Source organism: Ranitomeya imitator, chromosome 1 (assembly GCF_032444005.1).
Source record: "Ranitomeya imitator isolate aRanImi1 chromosome 1, aRanImi1.pri, whole genome shotgun sequence".
Taxonomy (NCBI): domain Eukaryota; kingdom Metazoa; phylum Chordata; class Amphibia; order Anura; family Dendrobatidae; genus Ranitomeya; species Ranitomeya imitator.
Genome location: NC_091282.1, coordinates 35,832,665 through 35,853,975, shown reverse-complemented (window position 1 = coordinate 35,853,975; position 21,311 = coordinate 35,832,665). Strand labels below are relative to the sequence as shown.

The 21,311-nt window shown below is 45.7% G+C and overlaps 1 protein-coding gene across 3 annotated transcripts in view; it reads right to left on the bottom strand.

The window, feature by feature from the left end:
* Positions 1-477: 477 nt before the first annotated feature.
* C1QTNF3 (C1q and TNF related 3) overlaps positions 478-21,311 on the bottom strand; it is a 236,635-nt gene continuing 215,801 nt past the window's right edge. For all 3 annotated transcript variants that reach the window (XM_069745978.1, XM_069745976.1, XM_069745977.1), the window contains exon 6: positions 478-778. In XM_069745978.1, the coding sequence (XP_069602079.1) occupies positions 619-778 (160 nt within the window). In that variant the 3' untranslated portion in view covers positions 478-618. The remainder of the gene's footprint in view (positions 779-21,311) is intronic.

Below are 21,311 nucleotides of genomic sequence, written 5' to 3'. Positions count from 1 at the left end.
TTGACTTCCTGTTGCTCCAACACAAGTTTGTAACAGGACAATGAACTACAGCATGCAGTTTATAATACAGATGTCTTCCTATGTGTCATTGACTCTACAGTACCACTACCTGGGTGTTATCGCTGTCTCTGGGACCCCCATCATTGCCCCCATACCTGTCTACATTCAGGAGGCTCCCAGTAAAATGGAGACCTACTGGATACTGGAAGAAGTGGACAAATTTCTTCGGTGCTGCAGAAGTCTATGACCCTACCTCCATGAAGGTTTTTATCATGAAGCTGATCCCCAGCGTCTAAGCCTAAATTTTGGGTAAAGAGAAACTGGGATTGTGGAAGGTATGTGTGTGCATGGGATTATGGAAAAAAATGGCAATTATTTTAAAAAATTGGCAAGTATACCTACAGCTGTGCCCCTGCTAAGCTGATTTGCGTTGTGGTGGCCTGGTGAATGTAGAAATAGGGGTAAAGTATAGGAAGCTTGTATATTTTTGTAAAAAAAAATCATTTTATTTTTGCATTTTAATGGTTTGAGATCCTTTCAATTCTTATCCTACTTCCTTTTCGTAAACTTGTAGATAACTCTCCGAACAAAGCGAAGAACCAACACAATCCAATTTCTTTATTTGGTTTCGAAGAGCAGGAACCCGCAGAAGGTGCAGTAACGTTGATGATCTCCGTGGAGGGCGCCGGTTCCCATCCTCAGCCACACCTCGTCGTCCTTGACCAGTTTTAGCACCGCGCTGTTTCCCGACGTGTCTTGCTTCCCCTTAGACTCATAACTGGAAGTGAAAAAAAAAAATTAATTACTGGCAACATATAACTGTAAAAAATCTGCTTCCAATTTTTTTTTAGAGTTGGAGAAGAGGGAATCTATTTGCTTACGTACTGAATGTCAGACTTTATTTTTACCATGGAGGCTAAAATCGCTCAACGCAAGAAATAAAAGGAAATGTATAGAAATTGTTGAAGCGCATTCTTAAAAGGTCACATATGAAATGTGTGCAGAATATTGTATCGAGATGCAGTGGATCCTGAATATATTGCTTCCGGTGAATTATAATACTTGATAATGACATGGAAAAAGAAAAAAAAAAAACACAAACTGAGAAAGAATTTATTGGAAATTGTAATATTTTTCCACTGTAAAAAGTGTAAAAAAAAAAAAAGTAAAAGATCGTAAGAAATTGTCATAAACATCAGACTGATGGGGCTCTGACTCGGCACCCCCAATGATCAGCCGAATAAAGGGACGTTTGCACTTTAACCCCTCTTTAACCCCACCGCTAGCCAATACCAAAAGTATCACTATGTCTAGCAAACAATGAGGGGGTCCCTGCACTCGGACCACTAATCTGATATTTAAAAAAAATGAATTTGTGATTCACATATCACCATGATATATTGAATTTTAAAAATAAGAATTGGAGACCTTAACGGAAAGGTTGATTTAAAAAAAAAAAGAATTCTCGGACAAATATTTTACAAAAATTATTGTATTTGAACCGTTTTGCTTTTTTTAAGCTCAGTGAGCTCATTCACACATCAGCATTTGTTCAATGTTTTTTATCAGTGTTTGTATGTCAAAACCAGGAGTGTAACTTACAGAGAAAAACTATAATTGAAAAATTGACAACTTTCCTATATTTTGGAGACACTTCTGGTTTTGGCATAATTGTGACGCTGAGTCACTTCTTACAGACAAGCTGTGAGACAAGGAAGTAAGGGAGTCCGGGGTCAGATGCCAGGCAAGCATGTCAAGGGCAAAAGGGTAAGGCGAAAGAATGGTCAAAAGGCAAAGTGCGAGGTCAGGCAACAAATATATGCATAGCTGAACACAGAGCACAAGATATACAGATGACTGAGCAAAGCTACGACTGGCAATGGTCTGACCATTGTCAGCCATCTAAATAGCCAGGTCATCACCCAGAATGGAGAAAGTCCCGCAAGCTCAGCCAGATTGGGCAGCTGGACTGTCACTCACAATTATGACAGCCTAACATGCCCCTGATTCTATAGGACCGCTGAGCTGTCACTCACTGCACCCATAGGACACCATGAGTGGTGGAGTAATACTGATGAAAAACACTGATGTGTGAATAAAGCCTAAATGTTATGGTGATACCGCTACAAAAAGAGGCCAGAAGATTGTGACATCTGGTTACTCGAACTCCTGCATTGGTTAGAACTGCTTCTCCATTTTATTAAATGGTGCAGTTTTTTCCTTGCTGGCAGTGCAAAGGTTAATTAGTTCAGTTGACCTCATTGAGCTCTCTAACCTGGATTGTCTCAGCTGTTCAGTGTTGGCCACTTTCCTCTGCTTTATATGCTTGACACTGGCACTTGGGAATGGTCGGTGATCGTTCTTACTGCCTGGTTAGAAGTTGGAGGTGACGTTTGTGTTTGACGCAAGCATTTGGAGAGTTGTTTAGGAGATAGCTGTTTGGAGTTTGTGTGTACATCCCCATCCTCTCCTATTTGGTTTCTCCTTCCTTTAGGTTTTGTTGTGAATTCTGTGGTCGAGCTCCCTCCTGTGGTCACAAGTGGTACTTCGGCTGATTCTGTCTATGGGCTTCCGTTAGTGGATGTGAGTGGTACTGCGGCTTCTGAGTTTCCTTCCTCAGGTGATGAGGTTAAGTCGTTAGTTGCTGCTCTATTTAACTCCACCTAGTGCTTTGATCCTGGCCTCCAGTCAATGTTCTCGTATTGGTCTTGCTTCCTCCTGGATCGTTCCTGTGGCCAGTCTATCCTGCTTAAGCTAAGTTTTGCTTGTGTTGTTTTTGTTTGCTATTTTTTCTGTCCAGCTTGCTATATTGGTTTTTCTTGCTTGCTGGAAGCTCTGGGACGCAGAGGGAGCACATCCGTACCGTTAGTCGGTGCGGAGGGTCTTTTTGCCCCCTCTGCGTGGTTGTTTGTAGGGTTTTGTGTTGACCGCAAAGTTATCTTTCCTATCCTCGGTCTATTCAGTAAGTCGGGCCTCACTTTGCTAAATCTATTTCATCTCTGTGTTTGTATTTTCATCTTAACTCACAGTCATTATATGTGGGGGGCTGCCTTTTCCTTTGGGGAATTTCTCTGAGGCAAGGTAGGCTTATATTTCTATCTTCAGGGCTAGTAAGTTTCTCAGGCTGTGCCGAGTTGCATAGGGAGCGTTAGGCGCAATCCACGGCTACCTCTAGTGTGGTATGATAGGATTAGGGATTGCGGTCAACAGAGTTTCCACGTCTCAGAGCTTGTCCTATGTTAGTAACTATCAGGTCACTTTGTGTGCTCTTAACCACTAGGTCCATTGTGGTTCTGAATTACCTATTCATAAAAGTACTGGAGGCCCAAAGTACTAATGCTTCTCAATAGAGGGAAAAAAGAAGTTCTGAGACCATTTTTTTTTCTTTGCACTGTGTTTTGCCTTTTTTTTCCCCTAGACATTTGGGTGGTTCAGGACACAGGTGTAGTGATGGACATTAAAGGTCTGTCTTCATGTGTGGATCATCTCACTGCAAGAGTACAAAATATTCAAGACTAGGGTTGAGCGAAACGGGTCGAACATTTTCAAAAGTCGCCGACTTTTGGCGAACTCGAGTTTCATGAAACCCGATCCGACCCCTGTGCGTGGTCGGCCATGCGGTACGCGACTTTCGCGCCAAAGTCGCGTTTCAATGACGCGAAAAGCGCCATTTCTCAGCCAATGAAGGTAAACGCAGAGTGTGGGCAGCGTGATGACATAGGTCCTGGTCCCCACCATCTTAGAGAAGGGCATTGCAGTGATTGGCTTGCTGTCTGCGGCGTCACAGGGGCTATAAAGGGGAGTTCCCGCCGACCGCCATGTTACTGCTGCTGATCTGAGCTTAGGGAGAGGTTGCTGCCGCTTCGTCAGAAGCAGGGATAGCGTTAGGCAGGGTCCATTAACCACAAAACCGCTTGTGCTGTAGCGATTTCCACTGCCCAACACCACCTTCGGTGTGCAGGGACAGTGGAAGCTCCTTTTTTTTTTTTTTTCCTCAGCGCTGTAGCTCATTGGGCTGCCCTAGAAGGCTCCCTGATAGCTGCATTGCTGTGTGTACGCCGCTGTGCAAACCAACTGCTTTTTTCAAAGCACAAATCCTCTTGTTCCTTCCTTTCTGCACAGCTATCTTGTTTGTTTGTCCACACTTTTTATTTAATTTGTGCATCAGTCCACTCCTTATTGCTGCCTGCCATACCTGGCTGAGATTACTGCAGGGAGATAGTAATTGAAGGACACTCCCTGTTTTTTTTTTTTTTTTTGGGAGATTAAGATTGACATTTCTGCTAGAGTGCCATCTCTGTCTGTGTCATCTCTCACTCAGTGGGCCATAGAAAGCCTATTTATTTTTTTGCTTGATTTGGGTTCCAAAATCTACCAGAAAAAATCACAACATCAATCAGTGGGAGAAAAATATTGGCCTCAGGGCTTGTGTGCCACTCCTTACTCCTGTGTGTGCCATCTCTCACTCAGTGGGCCATAGAAAGCCTATTAATTTTTTTGCTTGATTTGGGTTCTAAATTCTACCTGAAAAAATCAATAAATCAATCAGTGGGAGATTAATATTGGCCTTTGGGCTTGTGTGCCAGTCCTAAGCGTGCCATCTCTCTCTCTCTCAGATAGTGGGCCATAGAAAGCCTATTTTTTTATTATTTTATTGGGTTTATAAATTTTCCCTGGAAAAAAAAAAAAAGTGGGAGATTAATATTGGCCTCTGGGCTTGTGTGCCAGTCCTGAGCGTGCCATCTCTCTCACAAATAGTGGGCCATAGAAAGCCTATTTATTTTTTTGGTTGATTTGGGTTCATAATTCTACCTGAAAAAATCAATCAATCAATCAGTGGGAGATTAATATTGGCCTTTGTGCTTGTGTGCCAGTCCTAAGCGTGCCATCTCTCTCTCTCAGATAGTGGGCCATAGAAAGCCTATTAATTTTTTTGCTTGATTTGGGTTCCAAAATCTACAAAAAAAAATCACTAATTCAATTAGTGGGAGATTAATATTGGCCTCTGGGCTTGTGTGCCACTCCTGACTCCTGTGTGCGTCATCTGTCACTCAGTGGGCCCTAGAAAGCCTATTTTTTGTTTTATTTGTTTTCTAAATTCTCCCTGAAACAATCATTTTATTTTCTTTGGTTTCTAAATTATTCCTGAAAAAAATCATTTTTTTTGTATTTTTTTTTCTCTCAAGTCTCCCTGAAAAAAAAAAAAAAAAAATCTGTGGGAGATTCATATTGCCCCTTCTGCTTGTGTGCCAGTCTTGACTCCTGGGTGTGCCATCTCTCTCTCTCTCTCTCTCCCCAATTGTGGGCCATAGAAAGCATATTAATTTTTTTGCTTGATTTGGGTTCCAAAATCTACCAAAAAAAATCACCAAATCAATCAGTGGGAGATTAATATTGGCCTCTGGGCTTGTGTGCCACTCCTGACTCCTGTGTGCGTCATCTGTCACTCAGTGGGCCCTAGAAAGCCTATTTTTTGTTTTATTTGTTTTCTAAATTCTCCCTGAAACAATCATTTTATTTTCTTTGGTTTCTAAATTATTCCTGAAAAAAATCATTTTTTTTGTATTTTTTTTTCTCTCAAGTCTCCCTGAAAAAAAAAAAAAAATCTGTGGGAGATTCATATTGCCCCTTCTGCTTGTGTGCCAGTCTTGACTCCTGGGTGTGCCATCTCTCTCTCTCTCCCCAATTGTGGGCCATAGAAAGCATATTAATTTTTTTGCTTGATTTGGGTTCCAAAATCTACCAAAAAAAATCACCAAATCAATCAGTTGGAGATTAATATTGGCCTCTGGGCTTGTGTGCCACTCCTGACTCCTGTGTGCGTCATCTGTCACTCAGTGGGCCCTATAAAGCCTATTTTTTGTTTTATTTGTTTTCTAAATTCTCCCTGAAACAATCATTTTATTTTCTTTGGTTTCTAAATTATTCCTGAAAAAAATCATTTTTTTTGTATTTTTTTTTCTCTCAAGTCTCCCTGAAAAAAAAAAAAAAAAAAAAAATCTGTGGGAGATTCATATTGCCCCTTCTGCTTGTGTGCCACTCCTGACTCCTGTGTGCGTCCTCTCTCACTCAGTGGGCCCTACAAAGCCTTTTTTTTTTTTTTTTTCCTAAATTCTCCCTGAAACAATCATTTCATTTTATTTGTTTTATAAATTCTTCTGTAAAAAATAATTTTTTTTTAATTTTTTTTTTTTCTGAAGTCTCCCTTTTAAAAAAAACAAACACAAATCAGTGGGAGATAAATATTTACATTTGCGCTTCAGTGACAGTCCTGCATGTGTGGCATCTCATTTGTTGCCAACAACAACAGAGTGTGTAACATTGTGGCTGATTTTCGTTGTGGTCTCACCCACCTGTAAAGGGGTAGCTAAATCATACTGAAGTTATAGCTCACCGTGTAAGTTGTGTGACAGCAACAAATACCGTTCGTTTGGTAACGTTTTTAAAACAATGAGGAAGTCTGGTGGAAGAGGTCGTGGCCGGGGGCGTTCATTGTCAGCTGGTAATGAGGGTAGTGGTAGTGGTGGAGCATCAGCTGGTCGTGGGAAAAAAAATATTGCACCTAAGTCTGGAGCTGTGGAGCCAGGTTCGTCGTCTGGCTACACAAGGCCTCGAACGCTCCCTTTTCTGGGAGTAGGAAAACCGCTTTTAAAGCCGGAGCAGCAAGAGCAAGTTTTGGCTTATCTTGCTGACTCAGCCTCTAGCTCTTTTGCCTCCTCTCGTGAAACTGGTAAATGTCAAAGCAGCGCGTCGTTAGTGGATGTTCACGGTCAGGGACAAGTCGCTTCCTTGTCCTCTTCAGCAAAAACAACAACAGAGAAGAATGCAGCAGGCGACACAACGGGTTACTCCATGGAGCTCTTTACACATACCGTCCCTGGCTTAGAAAGTGAAGCAGTTAACAGTCCATGCCCATTACAAGTTGAATCTGACATGGAGTGCACTGATGCACAGCCACAGCCAGACTACTATGCTGGTCCTTTGACTCAGACCACAACATTGCCCTCGCAGGGTGCTGATCAAGAATCAGACCCTGATGAGACTATGTTGCCCCATCACGAACGCTATACCACCGACCGACACGGTGACACAGACGAAGTTGCACACGAGCTACAAGAAGAGGTAATAGATGACCCAGTTCTTGACCCCGATTGGCAGCCATTGGGGGAACAGGGTGCAGGCGGCAGCAGTTCTGAAGCGGAGGAGGAGGGGCCGCAGCAGGCATCAACATCGCAACAGGTTCCATCTGCCGGGCCCGTATCTTGCCCAAAACGCGTGGCAAAGCTAAAACCTGTTGGAGGACAGCGTGGCCATCCGGTTAAAGCTCAGTCTGCAATGCCTGAAAAGGTATCCGATGCTAGAAAGAGTGCAGTCTGGCATTTTTTTCAAACAACATCCAATTGATCAGCGCAAAGTCATATGTCAAAAATGTTCAACTACCTTAAGCAGAGGACAGAATCTGAAAAGTCTCAATACAAGTTGCATGCATAGACATTTAACCACCATGCATTTGCAAGCCTGGACTAACTACCAAACGTCCCTTAAGGTTGTAGCACCCTCGGCCAATGAAGCTAGTCAGCAACGCAACATCCCTTCCGGCAGTGTAGGGCCACCATTTTCCGCACCACCTGCAGTATCTGTGCAGGTTTCTTTGCCAGGCCAAAGCCGTCAGGGTCAGGGAATCACCAGTTTCGTAGTAGGAAACACTGCATCTAGGGCACCGGTGGCAACAATACCATCTCCCACCGTCTCTCAGTCTGCCATGTCCACCGGCACCCCCGCTAGTTCCACGATCTCCAGCTCTCCAGTCCAGCTCACCCTACATGAGACTATGGTTAGAAAAAGGAAGTACTTAGCCTCGCATTCGCGTACACAGGGTTTGAACGCACACATAGCTAGACTAATCTCGTTAGAGATGATGCCCTACCGGTTAGTTGAAAGCGAAGCTTTCAAAGCCCTGATGGACTACGCTGTACCACGCTACGAGCTACCCAGTCGACACTTTTTTTCCAGAAAAGCCTCCACCAGCATGTTAAAGAGCGCATCGTCCATGCACTCAGGCAATCTGTGAGCACAAAGGTGCACCTGACAACAGATGCATGGACCAGTAGGCATGGCCAGGGATGTTACGTGTCCATCACGGCACACTGGGTAAATGTGGTGGATGCAGGGTCCACAGGGGACAGCAAGTTTGGGACAGTTCTGCCTAGCCCACGGTCTAGGAAACAATTGGCTGTAGCCGTTCGCACCCCCTCCTCCTCCTCTTCGTCCTCCTGCAGAAGCGAGAGCTCGTCCACAGACCGCAGTCGCACAACCACTCCATCCGCAGCTGCCACTGTTGCACACCAGGTCTCCCATTATGGGGCAGCTACTGGCAAACGTCAGCAGGCTGTATTGGCTATGAAGTGTTTGGGCGACAACAGACACACCGCGGAAGTTCTGTCCGAGTTCTTGCAGAAAGAAACGCAGTCGTGGCTGGGCACTGTAGATCTTGAGGCAGGCAAGGTAGTGAGTGATAACGGAAGGAATTTCATGGCTGCCATCTCCCTTTCCCAACTGAAACAAATTCCTTGCCTGGCTCACACCTTAAACCTGGTGGTGCAGTGCTTCCTGAAAAGTTATCCGGGGTTATCCGACCTGCTCCTCAAAGTGCGTGGACTTTGCTCACATATCCGCCGTTCGCCCGTACACTCCAGCCGTATGCAGACCTATCAGCGTTCTTTGAACCTTCCCCAGCATCGCCTAATCATAGACGTTGCAACAAGGTGGAACTCAACACTGCACATGCTTCAGAGACTGTGTGAACAGAGGCGGGCTGTTATGTTTTTGTGGGAGGATACACATACACGGGCAGGCAGTAGGATGGCAGACATGGAGTTGTCAGGTGTGCAGTGGTCGAAGATTCAAGACATATGTCAAGTCCTTCAGTGTTTTGAGGAATGCACACGGCTGGTTAGTGCAGACAACGCCATAATAAGCATGAGCATCCCCCTAATGCGTCTGCTGATGCAAAGTTTGACGCACATAAAGGATCAGGCGTCTGCAGCTGAGGAAGAGGAAAGCCTTGATGACAGTCAGCCATTGTCTGGCCAGGGCAGTGTACAGGACGAGGTAGCGGGCGAAGAGGAGGAGGAGGACGAGGAGGATGATGGGGATGATTATATTTTTAATGAGGAAGCTTTTCCGGGGCCACTGGAAATTGGTGGCGCGGCAAGGCCGGGTTCTGGTTTTTTGAGGGACACAAGTGACGTTGATTTGCCTGAAACTGCCCCTCAACCAAGCACAACCGCAGATTTGAGAACTGGAACTTTGGCCCACATGGCGGATTATGCCTTACGTATCCTCAAAAGGGACACACGCATTACTAAAATGATGAATGATGACGATTACTGGTTGGCCTGCCTCCTTGATCCTCGCTATAAAGGCAAATTGCAAAATATAATGCCACATGAGAACTTGGAACTAATATTAGCAACCAAACAATCAACTCTTGTTGACCGTTTGCTTCTGGCATTCCCTGCACACAGCGCCCGTGATCGTTCTCACACGAGCTGCAGGGGCCAGCAGACCAGAGGAGTTAGAGGGGCAGAAATCAGAAGTGGCGTTGGCCAGAGGGGTTTTCTGACCAGGTTGTGGAGTGATTTTGCTATGACCGCAGACAGGACAGGTACTGCAGCATCAATTCAAAGTGACAGGAGACAACATTTGTCCAGTATGGTTACAAACTATTTTTCATCCCTTATCGATGTTCTCCCTCAACCGTCATTCCCATTTGATTACTGGGCATCAAAATTAGACACCTGGCCAGAATTGGCAGAATATGCATTGCAGGAGCTTGCTTGCCCGGCAGCTAGTGTCCTATCAGAAAGAGTATTCAGTGCTGCAGGTTCAATACTAACAGAAAAAAGGACTCGTCTGGCTACCCAAAATGTAGATGATCTAACCTTCATTAAAATGAACCACAACTGGATTTCGAAATCTTTTGCCCCACCTTGCCCGGCTGACACCTAGCTTTCCTATGAAAAGGTCTTGCCTGTGGACTATTCTGAATGCCTTTTCCAATCTCGTAATTTTCTGCACCTGATTGTCCAGCATACGACATGTTTACACCTCACTAAATGGCCAAACTCCCCACACGGGGCCGTGGTATCGACACTTGGCGACAGCACCCGTGAGAGTGCAGTTTGTCTGAAGAGGTGGGTGAGCCCGCTTTTGGTCGACGACACTGCCACTGGGTCCCTCCTAGTACAATAAAGTGTCTCTGGCGGTGGTGGTGCGCACCCAACGTCAGACACACCGTTGTAATATGAGGGGCCCTGGGCCTGTACCGCCGGCCACAAGACAGTTTCCCCCCACCCCAGCTCAAACAGTGCTCTACCACTTGCAAAATTATCTCACAGCTCCACCAATGTTTAGTCTATGCGCTGACATCCTTCAATGCCTGCCACTGACAATACCATTGTATTGACATTTTTGTTATGTTAGGCCTTCGATGCCTGTCTGTGGTCACTCCTTCCACTAGGCCTCCACTGACCACACCACTGCTGCCCGTATACCCCTGGAACCAATTTAAAATTGCCTACAGCCATGTGTTATTATTTTAGGCCTTCGATGCCTGTCTGCGGTCACTCCTTCCACTAGGCCTCTACTGACCACACCACTGCTGCCCGTGTACCCCTGGAACCAATTTAAAATTGCCTACAGCCAGTCCAATTTTTTTATTTTAGGCCTTCGATACCTGTCTGCGGTCCATTCTTTCAACTACTACTACACTGACCAGGGCACTGCTGCCCGTGTACCCCTGGAACCAATTTAAAATTGCCTACAGCCATGTGTTATTATTTTAGGCCTTCGATGCCTGTCTGCGGTCACTCCTTCCACTAGGCCTCCACTGACCACACCACTGCTGCCCGTGTACCCCTGGAACCAATTTAAAATTGCCTACAGCCATTTGTTATTATTTTAGGCCTTCGATGCCTGTCTGCGGTCACTCCTTCCACTAGGCCTCCACTGACCACACCACTGCTGCCCGTGTACCCCTGGAACCAATTTAAAATTGCCTACAGCCAGCCCAATTTTTTTATTTTAGGCCTTCGATGCCTGTCTGCGGTCCATTCTTTCAACTAATACTACACTGACCAGGGCACTGCTGCCCGTGTACCCCTGGAACCAATTTAAAATTGCCTACAGCCATGTGTTATTATTTTAGGCCTTCGATGCCTGTCTGTGGTCACTCCTTCCACTAGGCCTCCACTGACCACACCACTGCTGCCCATGTACCCCTGGAACCAATTTAAAATTGCCTACAGCCATGTGTTATTATTTTAGGCCTTCGATGCCTGTCTGCGGTCACTCCTTCCACTAGGCCTCCACTGACCACACCACTGCTGCCCGTGTACCCCTGGAACCAATTTAAAATTGCCTACAGCCAGCCCAATTTTTTTATTTTAGGCCTTCGATGCCTGTCTGCGGTCCATTCTTTCAACTACTACTACACTGACCAGGGCACTGCTGCCCGTGTACCCCTGGAACCAATTTAAAATTGCCTACAGCCATGTGTTATTATTTTAGGCCTTCGATGCCTGTCTGCGGTCACTCCTTCCACTAGGCCTCCACTGACCACACCACTGCTGCCCGTGTACCCCTGGAACCAATTTAAAATTGCCTACAGCCAGCCCAATTTTTTTATTTTAGGCCTTCGATGCCTGTCTGCGGTCCATTCTTTCAACTACTACTACACTGACCAGGGCACTGCTGCCCGTGTACCCCCGGAACCAATTTAAAATTGCCTACAGCCAGCCCAATTTTTTTATTTTAGGCCTTCGATGCCTGTCTGCGGTCCATTCTTTCAACTACTACTACACTGACCAGGGCACTGCTGCCCATGTACCCCTGGAACCAATTTAAAATTGCCTACAGCCATGTGTTATTATTTTAGGCCTTCGATGCCTGTCTGCGGTCACTCCTTCCACTAGGCCTCCACTGACCACACCACTGCTGCCCGTGTACCCCTGGAACCAATTTAAAATTGCCTACAGCCATTTGTTATTATTTTAGGCCTTCGATGCCTGTCTGCGGTCACTCCTTCCACTAGGCCTCCACTGACCACACCACTGCTGCCCGTGTACCCCTGGAACCAACATCAGAAAATATAAAAATAAGTATTTTGCTTATAAAAAAGAAAATACTGGAGAGATATCAAATGCAGACATTTTAACATTAAAAACAAACACACAACTAAAATCTGGTACAGTACTAAAAATGGCCACCAGCTACAATTACTTTCTCCTGCAAGTAGTTAACTGAAAGGTTTTTAAAATTGAAAACACAGATATGGCATCCACCGAGTGTTGTCCTGTCGCGTCTTTATATTATTGCCGAGAAGATGCAAAACAATGAAAATAATAAAATCATTAATTACCAAAATAATAGAGAAAGTCAACACCACATTGCAAATAAACATTCATTCCAAATAAAGAAGCAGGGCGCGTCCGAGGGTGAGTATATACCTAATAAGAATATAATCACCCTCGGACGCGCAATGCTTATTTCCAACAGCCTTCCTTCCTAAGAATCAGCCCTTCCGTGGTGTAGAGAGACGTTGTGTTACACTCCAAGGTGTTCCCCAGGTTGCCTTTCCTGAGCTTCGATCTTCCGGCTCTCGTTTAGTAGTTGTTGGAAACAACACTGCATTAGGCCTACAAATTGGGTATGGGGTGGAGAGAGATGGTGTGTTCCACTCCAAGGTGTTCCCCAGGTTGCCTTTCCTGAGCTTCGATCTTCCAGCTCTCGTTTAGTAGTTCTTGGAAACTACACTGCATTAGGCCTTCAAATTGGGTATGGGGTGTAGAGAGAGGGTGTGTTACACTCCAAGGTGTTCCCCAGGTTGCTTTTCCTGAGCTTCGATATTCCGGCTCTCGTTTAGTAGTTGTTGGAAACTACACTGCATTAGGCCTACAAATTTGGTATGGGGGAAACATTGGCGCATCTGCGGTCCCTCCTTCCTCTAGGCCTCCACTGACCTGTCTACTGCTGCCCGTGTTCCCCTGGAACCAATTTTAAATTGCCTACAGGCAGCCCAATTTATTATGTTAGGGCTTCGAAGCCTGTCTGCGGTCCCTCCTTCCACTAGGCCTCCACTGACCTGTCTACTGCTGCCCGTGTACCCCTTGAACCAACATCATAAAATAAAAAAAAAAGTATTTTGCTTATAAAAAAGAAAATACTGGTGACTCGGTGAGATATCAAATGCAGACATTTTAACATTAAAAACAAACACACAACTAAAATCTGGTACAGTACTAAAAATGGCCACCAGCTACAATTACTTTCTCCTGCAAGTAGTTAACTGAAAGGTTTTTAAAATTGAAAACACAGATATGGCATCCACCGAGTGTTGTCCTGTCGCGTCTTCTTTATATTATTGCCGAGAAGATGCAAAACAATGAAAATAATAAAATCATTAATTACCAAAATAATAGAGAAAGTCAACACCACATTGCAAATAAACATTCATTCCAAATAAAGAAGCAGGGCGCGTCCGAGGGTGAGTATATACCTAATAAGAATATAATCACCCTCGGACGCGCAATGCTTATTTCCAACAGCCTTCCTTCCTAAGAATCAGCCCTTCCGTGGTGTAGAGAGACGTTGTGTTACACTCCAAGGTGTTCCCCAGGTTGCCTTTCCTGAGCTTCGATCTTCCGGCTCTCGTTTAGTAGTTGTTGGAAACTACGCTGCATTAGGCCTTCAAATTGGGTATGGGGTGTAGAGAGAGGGTGTGTTACACTCCAAGGTGTTCCCCAGGTTGCCTTTCCTGAGCTTCGATCTTCATGCTCTCGTTTAGTAGTTGTCGGAAAGTAGGCTGCATTAGGCCTACAAAATGGGTATGGGGTGGAGAGAGATGGTGTGTTCCACTCCAAGGTGTTCCCCAGGTTGCCTTGCCATTGCTTCGGTCTTCCGACTCTCGTTTAGTAGTTGTAGAAAACTACACTGCATTAGGCCTACAAAATGGGTATTGGGTGGAGAGAGATGGTGTGTTACACTCCAAGGTGTTCCCCAGGTTGCCTTGCCATTGCTTCGGTCTTCTGACTCTCGTTTAGTAGTTGTAGAAAACTACACAGCATTAGGCCTACAACATAGGTATGGGGTGGAGAGAGATGGTGTGTTCCACTCCAAGGTGTTCTCCAGGTTGCCTTTCCTGAGCTTCGATCTTCATGCTCTCGTTTAGTAGATGCGGAAAGTAGGCTGCATTAGGCCTACAAAATGGGTATTGGGTGGAGAGAGATGGTGTGTTACACTCCAAGGTGTTCCCCAGGTTGCCTTGCCATTGCTTCGGTCTTCCGACTCTCGTTTAGTAGTTGTAGAAAACTACACAGCATTAGGCCTACAAAATGGGTATGGGGTGGAGAGAGATGGTGTGTTCCACTCCAAGGTGTTCTCCAGGTTGCCTTTCCTGAGCTTCTATCTTCAGGCTCTCGTTAAATTGTGGTTAAATGGAACAACTGCATTTGGCGTACTAGTTGGTTTGGGGCCTACTAACAGTGTCTGCCGCTCCTTGCTGTTCTCCTGGTTTCCTGTCCTGAAATTCCGTTTTCAGGCGCTCGTTAAGTAGTTGTTAATGTTAGACTGCATTTGGCCTACTAGTTGGGTTGGGGCCTACTATCGGTGTCTGCCACTCCTTGCTGTTCTCCTCCACTGAACAAAGCTGTGCCGCCTGTTTACTACGGTTGCCAATTTTGAACTGCATTTCGACTACTTACTGATTTGGGCCTACTCTCTGTGTCAGCCTCTCATTCCAGTTGTCCTCCACTGCAATGCCCCCTGGTTATTCCTGTGTTACCAATTTTGAACTGCATTTAGCCCACTTTATTATTTGGGCCTATATCTGTGTTTCCTCCTCATCCTGCCCATTGCCCAGCCAGTGATAGATGAGTCTGCTGGTACATTGACCCATAACGCAACATTCCCCGTGCACGCTACACAACAACATTGTGACCCTGCTGAAAGTCAGGTTGCTCTTCCCGCATACCATACCACCTTACACGGGGACAAAGAGGAAGGTGCAGATGAAAGTGCAGGTTCCTTCATCAGGTGGGGGGAGGAATACTAGTTGGCGACGTCACTGGCACAGGGCCTCTCATAGTACGCAAAAGTGTTGCTGCCAGTGGGAGGCGCCCCCGCCGTGCAAACACACCGCTGTACTTTGAGGGGCCCTGTGCCAGTGCCAATGCCAACGAGTGGGCCCCCCTGCTTGCTCAGGTTCACAGCACTTGCAAAGTTGAAATACTTACCTCTCCCTGCTCCACTGCCGTGACGTGGTCCAGATTTCCTGGGCCCACTAATTACTTGAACCAGCCCTACCCACCACAACTTTAGCCAAATGAACCCCAATTTCAAATGCCTTCCAATTATTATAAGGTAAATTACGCTTGACAAGCTTCATTAAGAAGAATGGATGGTTTTGCCATTAAAATGGGCACTCTAGGTGTTTTCCTGGCCCCCACTCACTGCCGACTATGCTGCCCCATTGACTTGCATTGGGTTTCGTGTTTCGGTCGATCCCGACTTTACGTCATAATCGGCCGATTTCACTCGACCCGACTTTTGAGATAGTCGGGTTTCGCGAAACCCGGCTCGACTCTAAAAAGGTCAAGGTCGCTCAACTCTATTCAAGACTTTGTGGCTCAGAATTCTATGTTAGAACCAAGAATTCCTATTCCTGATTTGTTTTCTGGAGATAGAGCTAAATTTCTGAGTTTCAAAAATAATTGCAAACTGTTTCTGGCTTTGAAACCTCGCTCCTCTGGTGACCCAGTTCAACAAGTTAAGATCATTATTTCGTTATTACGTGGCGACCCTCAAGACTGGGCATTTTCCCTTGCGCCAGGAGATCCTGCATTATGTAATATTGATGCGTTTTTCCTGGCGCTCGGATTACTGTACGATGAACCTAATTCAGTGGATCAGATAGAGAAAAATTTGCTGGCTCTGTGTCAGGGTCAGGATGAGATTGAGATTTATTGTCAGAAGTTTAGAAAGTGGTCCGTGCTCACTCAATGGAATGAATGTGCGCTGGCAGCTATTTTCAGAAAGGGTCTCTCTGAAGCCCTGAAGGATGTCATGGTGGGATTTCCTATGCCTGCTGGTCTGAATGAGTCTATGTCTTTGGCCATTCAGATCGGTCGACGCTTGCGTGAGCGTAAATCTGTGCACCATTTGGCGGTATTATCTGAGCATAAACCTGAGCCTATGCAGTGCGATAGGACTTTGACCAGAGCTGAAAGGCAAGAAAACAGACGTCAGAATGGGCTGTGTTTCTACTGTGGTGATTCCACTCATGCTATCTCCGATTGTCCTAAGCGCACTAAGCGGTTCGCTAAGTCTCCCACCATTGGTACGGTACAGTCGAAATTTCTTTTGTCCGTTACTTTGATCTGCTCTTTGTCTTCCTGTTCTGTCATGGCATTTGTGGATTCAGGCGCTGCCCTGAATTTGATGGACTTGGAGTTTGCTAGGCGCTGTGGTTTTTTCTTGGAGCCCTTGCAGTATCCTATTCCATTGAGAGGAATTGATGCTACGCCTTTGGCCAAGAATAAGCCTCAGTATTGGACCCAGCTGACCATGTGCATGGCTCCTGCGCACCAGGAGGATATTCGCTTTCTGGTGTTGCATAATCTGCATGATGTGGTTGTGTTGGGGTTGCCATGGCTACAAGTCCATAACCCAGTATTAGATTGGAAATCAATGTCTGTGTCCAGCTGGGGTTGTCAGGGGGTACATGGTGATGTTCCATTTCGGTCTATCTCATCATCCACCCCTTCTGAGGTCCCAGAGTTCTTGTCTAATTACCGGGATATATTCGATGAGCCCAAGTCCAATGCCCTACCTCCGCATAGGGATTGTGATTGTGCTATCGATTTGATTCCTAGTAAGTTTCCTAAGGGCTGACTGTTTAATTTATCTGTACCTGAGCACGCCGCTATGCGGAGTTACGTAAAAGAATCCTTGGAGAAGGGTCATATTCGCCCGTCATCATCGCCATTGGGAGCAGGGTTCTTTTTTGTGGCCAAGAAGGATGGTTCGCTGAGACCTTGTATTGATTACCGCCTTCTAAATAAAATCACGGTCAAATTTCAGTACCCCTTGCCGCTGCTATCTGATTTGTTTGCTCGGATTAAGGGGGCTAGTTGGTTCACCAAGATAGATCTTCGTGGTGCATATAATCTTGTTCGTATTAAACGGGGCGATGAATGGAAAACTGCATTTAATACGCCCGAGGGCCATTTTGAGTACCTAGTTATGCCATTCGGACTTGCCAATGCTCCATCAGTATTTCAGTCCTTTATGCATGACATCTTCCGAGAGTACCTGGATAAATTCCTGATTGTATACTTGGATGATATTTTGGTCTTCTCGGATGATTGGGAGTCTCATGTGAAGCAGGTCAGAATGGTGTTCCAGGTCCTGCGTGCTAATTCTTTGTTTGTGAAGGGATCAAAGTGTCTCTTTGGTGTTCAGAAGGTTTCATTTTTGGGGTTCATTTTTTCCCCTTCTACTATCGAGATGGACCCTGTTAAGGTCCAGGCCATTTATGATTGGACTCAGCCGACATCTCTGAAGAGTCTGCAAAAGTTCCTGGGCTTTGCTAATTTTTATCGTCGCTTCATCTGTAATTTTTCTAGTATTGCTAAACCATTGACCGATTTGACCAAGAAGGGTGCTGATGTGGTCAATTGGTCTTCTGCTGCTGTGGAAGCTTTTCAAGAGTTAAAGCGTCGTTTTTCTTCTGCCCCTGTATTGTGTCAACCAGATGTTTCGCTTCCGTTCCAGGTCGAGGTTGATGCTTCTGAAATTGGAGCGGGGGCTGTTTTGTCACAAAGAGGTTCAGATTGCTCGGTGATGAAGCCATGCGCCTTCTTTTCCAGGAAGTTTTCGCCTGCTGAGCGAAATTATGATGTTGGCAATCGAGAGTTGCTGGCCATGAAGTGGGCATTCGAGGAGTGGCATCATTGGCTTGAAGGAGCTAAGCATCGCGTGGTGGTCTTGACTGATCACAAGAACTTGACTTATCTCGAGTCTGCCAAACGGTTGAATCCTAGACAGGCTCGTTGGTCGCTGTTTTTCTCCCGTTTTGACTTTGTGGTTTCGTACCTTCCGGGCTCTAAAAATGTGAAGGCGGATGCCCTGTCTAGGAGTTTTGTGCCCGATTCTCCGGGTTTGTCTGAGCCGGCGGGTATTCTCAAAGAGGGAGTAATTGTGTCTGCCATCTCCCCTGATTTGCGGTGGGTGCTGCAAAAATTTCAGGCTAATAAACCTGATCGTTGCCCAGCGGAGAAACTGTTTGTCCCTGATAGGTGGACGAATAAAGTTATCTCTGAGGTTCATTGTTCGGTGTTGGCTGGTCATCCTGGAATCTTTGGTACTAGAGATTTAGTGGCTAGATCCTTTTGGTGGCCGTCTCTGTCGCGGGATGTGCGTTCTTTTGTGCAGTCCTGTGGGATTTGTGCTCGGGCTAAGCCCTGCTGTTCTCGTGCCAGTGGGTTGCTTTTGCCCTTGCCGGTCCCGAAGAGGCCTTGGACACATATCTCTATGGATTTTATTTCGGATCTCCCCGTCTCTCAAAAAATGTCGGTCATTTGGGTGGTTTGTGATCGCTTCTCTAAGATGATCCATTTGGTACCCTTGTCTAAATTGCCTTCCTCCTCTGATTTGGTGCCATTGTTCTTCCAGCATGTGGTTCGTTTACATGGCATTCCAGAGAACATCGTTTCTGACAGAGGTTCCCAGTTTGTTTCGAGGTTTTGGCGAGCCTTTTGTGCCAGGATGGGCATTGATTTGTCTTTTTCCTCGGCTTTCCATCCTCAGACAAATGGCCAGACTGAACGAACCAATCAGACCTTGGAAACATATCTGAGATGCTTTGTTTCTGCTGATCAGGATGATTGGGTGTCCTTTTTGCTGTTGGCTGAGTTCGCCCTTAATAATTGGGCCAGCTCGGCTACCTTGGTTTCGCCGTTTTTCTGCAATTCTGGGTTCCATCCTCGTTTCTCTTCAGGGCAGGTTGAGTCTTCGGACTGTCCTGGTGTGGATACTGTGGTGGACAGGTTGCAGCAGATTTGGACTCATGTAGTGGACAATTTGACCTTGTCCCAGGAGAAGGCTCAACGTTTCGCTAATCGCAGACGCTGTGTGGGTCTCCGACTTCGTGTTGGGGATTTGGTTTGCTTGTCATCTCGATATATTCCTATGAAGGTTTCCTCTCCTAAGTTTAAGCCTCGTTTCATTGGTCCGTATAGGATTTCTGAGGTTCTTAATCCTGTGTCTTTTCGTTTGACCCTTCCAGATTCTTTTTCCATCCATAACGTATTCCATAGGTCATTGTTGCGGAGATACGTGGCACCTATGGTTCCATCTGTTGATCCTCCTGCCCCGGTTTTGGTGGAGGGGGAGTTGGAGTATATAGTGGAGAAGATTTTGGATTCTCGTGTTTCGAGACGGAAACTCCAGTATCTGGTTAAGTGGAAGGGTTATGATCAGGAAGATAATTCCTGGGTCTTTGCCTCTGATGTCCATGCTGCCGATCTTGTTCGTGCCTTTCATATGGCTCATCCTGGTCGGCCTGGGGGCTCTGGTGAGGGTTCGGTGACCCCTCCTCAAGGGGGGGTACTGTTGTGAATTCTGTGGCAGAGCTCCCTCCTGTGGTCACAAGTGGTACTTCGGCTGATTCTGTCTATGGGCTTCCGTTAGTGGATGTGAGTGGTACTGCGGCTTCTGAGTTTCCTTCCTCAGGTGATGAGGTTAAGTCGTTAGTTGCTGCTCTATTTAACTCCACCTAGTGCTTTGATCCTGGCCTCCAGTCAATGTTCTAGTATTGGTCTTGCTTCCTCCTGGATCGTTCCTGTGGCCAGTCTATCCTGCTTAAGCTAAGTTTTGCTTGTGTTGTTTTTGTTTGCTATTTTTTCTGTCCAGCTTGCTATATTGGTTTTTCTTGCTTGCTGGAAGCTCTGGGACGCAGAGGGAGCACCTCCGTACCGTTAGTCGGTGCGGAGGGTCTTTTTGCCCCCTCTGCGTGGTTGTTTGTAGGGTTTTGTGTTGACCGCAAAGTTATCTTTCCTATCCTCGGTCTATTCAGTAAGTCGGGCCTCACTTTGCTAAATCTATTTCATCTCTGTGTTTGTATTTTCATCTTAACTCACAGTCATTATATGTGGGGGGCTGCCTTTTCCTTTGGGGAATTTCTCTGAGGCAAGGTAGGCTTATTTTTCTATCTTCAGGGCTAGTTAGTTTCTCAGGCTGTGCCGAGTTGCATAGGGAGCGTTAGGCGCAATCCACGGCTACCTCTAGTGTGGTATGATAGGATTAGGGATTGCGGTCAGCAGAGTTTCCACGTCTCAGAGCTTGTCCTATGTTAGTAACTATCAGGTCACTTTGTGTGCTCTTAACCACTAGGTCCATTGTGGTTCTGAATTACCTATTCATAACAGGTTTCCTGTGTTCTACTCTGTTGTTTGGTGAGTGTATTTTGTATGAATGTAACTTTCATTTATCCCTGTTCATCTTACCTTGTTTATCTGGTTGGTGTTATCCTATACACTTTGAACTCACACCTCCATGGGTGGGAGAGGGAACAGATAAGGGTTAATATAGGTGCATTGCAAGGCACGTGAACCCGGAGTCTCCACCTTTAGGAGTAATCTGGGGGACAGGGATAGACTACAGTGCCCCTAGTTCAAAGGTTTCGATATGTGCCCACAATCCCTAGTCACTCCGTGACACTAAAGGAGAGGTCTTAAAAAGGGAGTTTATTTTTTTGCTTCTGAAGTCCACTCTACTGATTTATGATCACAGACCTTATCAAAGTTTTGCTGAACTTTGATGTGGTCATAACAAGCTGACTGGAGCTCAATCTTTATAAAAGTGTAAATGGTAATACAACTGACTTATCATCAAAATTGTGTGCCTATCGGTCTACTTTCATCTGCCTGGAGATAAGACAATTTGAGATTGATGCCCATAGGTGATGAAAAATGGGCGCATGGACTGTGTAAGCGTTCTACAGAAACCTGTCAACATAACATCATCACCAATACTGAGGTGACACGTAGAAAATGGCTCTAGACTACTAGTCATTTAACCAGGAATATTTACCGCTTAGCCTCCCTTTATACTGTAGATATACCACATGTTGCCATAATATTATATGTCAGCAGTAACATTTGTTTAAAGGGAACCTGTCACCTGAATTTGGCGGGTCCTTTTTTGGGTCATATGGGCGGTGTTTTGGGGTCTTTTATTAACCCCTTTTTTTC